The 4908-nt window shown below is 52.4% G+C and overlaps 1 protein-coding gene across 1 annotated transcript; it reads right to left on the reverse strand.

Annotated features, from left to right (window-relative positions):
* Positions 1-1339: 1339 nt before the first annotated feature.
* On the reverse strand, positions 1340-4908 carry LOC109302254 (protocadherin-8-like; the record flags this gene model as incomplete). Its single annotated transcript, XM_019523817.1, has 3 exons — positions 1340-2396; positions 2844-3051; positions 3223-4908. Coding segments are annotated over 3 exons (2268 nt in total), but the record flags the coding sequence as incomplete, so codon positions are not given.

Here is a 4908-nt window from a genome sequence, read left to right on the forward strand (position 1 = left end):
TTTACAGCAGCTCATGATCTGGTTAAGAGTTCATACTGATTCCATGAACAATAAAGGCCAATTTCTGCTATTCTTAGTGATGTTGCCTAGCATCTTCCTCCACAACAGCTCACTGAACTGTCTGGGGGCACATCCGGATGTGAATAAGTTGTTACTTGACATAAGTAAGGGTTGACGCTAGAAGTACAACTTTCATTAAAGTATATTTCAGTCCTCCTCCCAGGTTATTTCTTTAAAGCAGGAGCGTCAAAGATCCAGCTCATGGGCTGGATCCAGTTTGTGGGACCACATCATCCAGCTCCTGGTGGCCATGAGTCTTGACTCTGGGACCTGTGCTGCACACAACACCCACACAGAGCCAACCTGGGATCTCCTCTGCAGGCAGAATCCTGGGCTCCCTATAGCCAGTCTGGGACTGCACTGCATGGGATGCCTGTTGCAACTGGTCTTGGGTGGGGCAGCATGTGCAGCCCAGGTCCCAGACTGGCCATACCAGCAGCTGGATCTGGTTTCACCAGCTGTTTAGTTTTGACACTGTTTCAACTCATTTTGAGGTCGAAACAACAAAATCACATTTTGAAAGGGTTTTTGAAATAGCCTCGAAATGTTTCTACCATAGCGCTGGGGATGGGAAGTCAGTCCAGCTAGGCTGACTTCCCGTCCCCAGCGCTAGATTGGGTGGGGCCTGGGCAGTTAGCTGAGTTGGGCTGACTCCCGGTCCCCAGCTGGATCTAGCGCTGAGGATGGGAAGTCGCCCTACTGGGCTGACTCCCTGTCACCGGCCGATCTAGCGAAATGTCAAAACCGAATCAAAACAGCCTATTTCGACAAAGCAAAATGGAACAGCTGTTTTGAATAGGAATGAAATTCGATATGAAACACTGTTCCATCAAAACCTCGAAACTCAAGGCAAAACAGAACAGTAACGTTCTGCACAGCCCTAATGTGTATGCGGGGGGGAGGGGAGGGTCTCATAGATCCCACAACATGCTGGATCCAGCACCTGCTCTGGCTGGTCTGGTAAGCGAGCAACACACAACAACCGCTCCAGTGAGCGGGGTCTGCATGCAGCACAAGTCTCCAACCAGCTGGAGTGGCTGCCATATGCAGCTTGTGTTCCAGACCAGCCTGAGCAGGGGTTGGATCTGGCATGGGGTGGGGGGAGGGAGGTGGGTGCAATTAGGCCTGCACTGCTCATTTGGCCCATGGTTTGGAGCTGTGCCACTCATAGTCCACAAGACTAGATGATTTTGACACTCCCACTTCATAAGGGCTAGATTCCGGTTTACCTATAGACAGCTGTAATCTTTGGAGCATGAAACCCATCAGCAGACCCCTCAACACACATCACAAAGCCTTTATTAGTGTGTTTATCAATCAGTGACAGATTACAGAAGCCAAAGGTAATTAAATAACATTTAACTTGAAATAGACCACAAACTTAAGAGATACAAATCACATTTGGCAAGGCAAAATACTCAGTACATAGGGTGGCTCAGGTTGTTATTACATTACAAAGGAGGAATTTCCCCTACGTGATTTTCTAAATATTCAGGATATTATTTTTTTGTGTCTTTCAGACAGTTGCTTTGGCAATAACTTCATTTTTTAAGCTTTTATTATATAAAAAATATAACAATTTTTCCTTTATATACAAACATTACATTACACAATATACAGGTTAAAAACACTACAAAAAATGGCAGGTGGAGGTGGCAGGTGGAGGTGCTTTGCTTCTAAAGGCAAAAGAGCACAGTAAGAAACCTCCCCCCCCCAAAAAAACAAACCCTGAAATTAAATACTGCACATTTCATAAAAATTACATTAGCTACAAACGGTTTGTTGTTTGCCAATATCAAACAGTACCAATGAGATTGGAAATCTTTCCCAACAACTTCATTTTTAAGGCACATCTTGCATATTTCTATGTACAACACTGTATCTGGTCAATAAGTTAAAGGGCTCTTGAGAGTGACCTGGTAGTGTGGATGTATGTACATGTGCGCTAAGATGAAGGACGAGTTAAACTTTCTCGCTGGCATCATTCTGGGGGCCTATGTATCTGGTCGATGGGGCTTGGTATAGGGGCACCCCTATTTCCTGAAGGTCTGGGAGTCTCCCAGGGTGGGGAGGGGAGAGCAACGTGATTGTCCTGTCAAAGTCCCTGTGTAACACTTTTTCGTAGACACTCTGCAGCCCCACTGTCTTGGGCAGCTGTGCCTGGTAGTAGCTGTCCCTGTGAAGGGGGTCCCTGGGCAAGGAGGTGCTTTTGCAGAAGGAGGACAGCTGAGCTGGAGGGCGGGGAGATGAGTGAGCGTTGGATCGGCCACAGGAGGGGCTCCAGCAGCGATCTGAATGGCCCAGGATCTTACATTCGGCTGTACAAGCCCATAGTCCTAAAATACAAACAAGAACCGGAAAAAAAAAAAGTAAACTAATCACTGCATGAATAATCACTAAAGAGTTATCACTAAGCTCATTAAAAAAAACAAACAAACTGTGGAGACTGACAAGCAATATTTTGAGGGACTCTGAAAGCTGCAGTTATTGCATTTAGTTGGCAAGCCCAGACTCACAACAGGAAGGATGCATTTTTTGGAAAAGGATTACAGCACTCCAGCTTCTTCTACTCTACACAATGTGCCTGGCATGTAGAGAGCCGCAACTGGCATGCAAGAGAAGGGCTAGCATGTCATCCCTGCAATGACTTGGAAAAACATGGAAAGCCTGTAGAACTCCATTACCAAATTACCAGTCTATTTTTTTCCTCCTCCTGGGGAGGATTTTTAGTGAGGTTATAGCAAGTAACAGGTCTGCACCCCCATCAGGGGCTGAATCCATACCATTTTGCATGTGAGTGATGAGATCCTTCTTCAAGGCCTCCCCGCTGATGTCAGAGTCACTGTCATTGAAGTCGCTGTCACCTTTGCCACTGTCTTTGCCGCTGAACTTTTCTGCTTCTCGACCAGATATGGTGTTGAAAGAATGACCCTTCCAAATGGGCACTGGAGGAGTCAATTCTTTGCTGTAGCTTGGAGCAGAGACATAAGGCTGGAAAAGAAGGGAAAGAATAGGGTGTGTGGGAGATGCAAGAAGTGAATACATGTTCATACCTGAAACTTCTCCAGGACCCTTCTCCTCCAAAGCCTCCCTTCCCCTCAGCAGCCATCCTCTTAAGTCCCCAAGCCAAAACACGAATAGATCTTTGTAGATATCACTTACCTCTGCATTTGTTCCTCTCAGTCTTTTCTGACCCTCATAAAGACAGGCGTTGTCACCATTGTTCTCAGAAGAGGAGGCCTCCTCTGTGGCTGGGGAAGACTCTGGGCTGGTGAAAGACACTTTGCTGGGAAAAGCTCGTACTTCAAACATGTTGCCCCTGGGGATGGCGTCTTCCTGCCTCACCTTCTCCAGGTGGGAGATGTCAATCTGCTCCTTCAAGGGCCCATTGCTCTTGAGTCTGGTCTCCTTCTTGCGCTTGTTGCAGGTGGTAGCAATGGTGATGATGGCCACTAGCAAAAGGGTGCAACTGCCTGCCAGGACGATGATGACGATCAGAGGAACATCCCATTGCAAAGCTTTCCCCTCCCAGGAGCTGGGTTTGGCTACCTCGTGGCTGCTGGAGGGTACCGTGGCAGTCACTAGGAAGCTGACTGTGGCTGTGGTGGAAAGCGGGGGCTGACCATGGTCCATCACAGTGAGAATGACTTTGAATGTCTGTCCCAGCTCTTCGGACATGTCTCCTGTCAGCACGATCTCTCCTGTGTCTCTGTCAATGGCAAAGAATTCTTGCTGTGGCAATGGCTCTGGTAGGAAGGAGAAGGTGAGCTCAGCATTGTCCCCATCATCCGCGTCCCTGGCTTGGATCTGAGCCACGGGAGAACCGGGGGGTGCCTTGCAGAAGACCCGGATCTCCACAGAGCCATTGTTGAGTGCTGGGTGAACAATGATCGGTGCATTGTCATTCTGGTCCAGCACCGTCACTGTGACAAGCGTGGTGCTGGAGAGTGGTGGGGTCCCACTGTCGCTGGCCTCGATGCGCAGGTCCAGCTGCTTGAGGACCTCGTAGTTGAAGGTGCGCAGGGCATAGAGAGCACCAGTGGCAGGGTCAAGGGACACGTAGGTGGAGACGGGGGCACCGGCGACCTGGGCCTCGAGCAGGCGGTAGGTGACCTTGCCATTAGGGCCCAGGTCGGGGTCACGGGCCAGCACGGTGGCAAGATAGGCGCCGGGGGGGTTGTTCTCGGGCACGGCCACCCGGCCAAGTGGCGGTGGGGCGAAGAGCGGTGCGTTGTCGTTCTCGTCGCGCAGGCGCACAGTGTAGGGCTGCACGGTGCGGAAGGGCGGAGTGCCCAGGTCCTCAGCCACCAGCGTGAGGTTGTACTCGGACAGGCGCTCGCGGTCCAGTGCGGCCGCCGTCACCAGCACGTAGCTGTCGCCGTAGGCGCGCCGCAGCGCAAAGTGCTCGTGGCCGTGCAGCGTGCAGCGCACCTGCCCGTTGGCACCCGAGTCGCGGTCCCAGGTGCTGACCAGCGCCACGAAGCTGTCACGTGGCGCCGCCTCGCTCACGTACAGCACGCCGGGGCCGGGCTCGGGTCTGCTGCCGGCGCCCAGGCTGGGCCCCGGGGGGCCAGCGGCACCCAGGCCCAGGGGGCTGAGGCGGATGCCAGGTGCGTTGTCGTTGACGTCGGTCAGGCGCACCAGCACGGTGCAGGTGGCTGCCAGCGGGCTGGCGCCCCGGTCGCGCGCCTCCACGTCCAGCTCGTAGGCGCGCTGGCGTTCGTAGTCCAGCGGTGCGGCCAGCGTGAGGCGGCCTGAGCGCGGGTCCAGGCGGAAGAGGCGCCGCGCCTCGGGCGCCGCACGGCTGCCGAAGCCGTAGACCACCTCGCCGTTGGCGCCCTCGTCGGG

This window comes from Gavialis gangeticus, unplaced genomic scaffold, assembly GCF_001723915.1.
Source record: "Gavialis gangeticus isolate Ggan-Ray unplaced genomic scaffold, GavGan_comp1, whole genome shotgun sequence".
Taxonomy (NCBI): domain Eukaryota; kingdom Metazoa; phylum Chordata; order Crocodylia; family Gavialidae; genus Gavialis; species Gavialis gangeticus.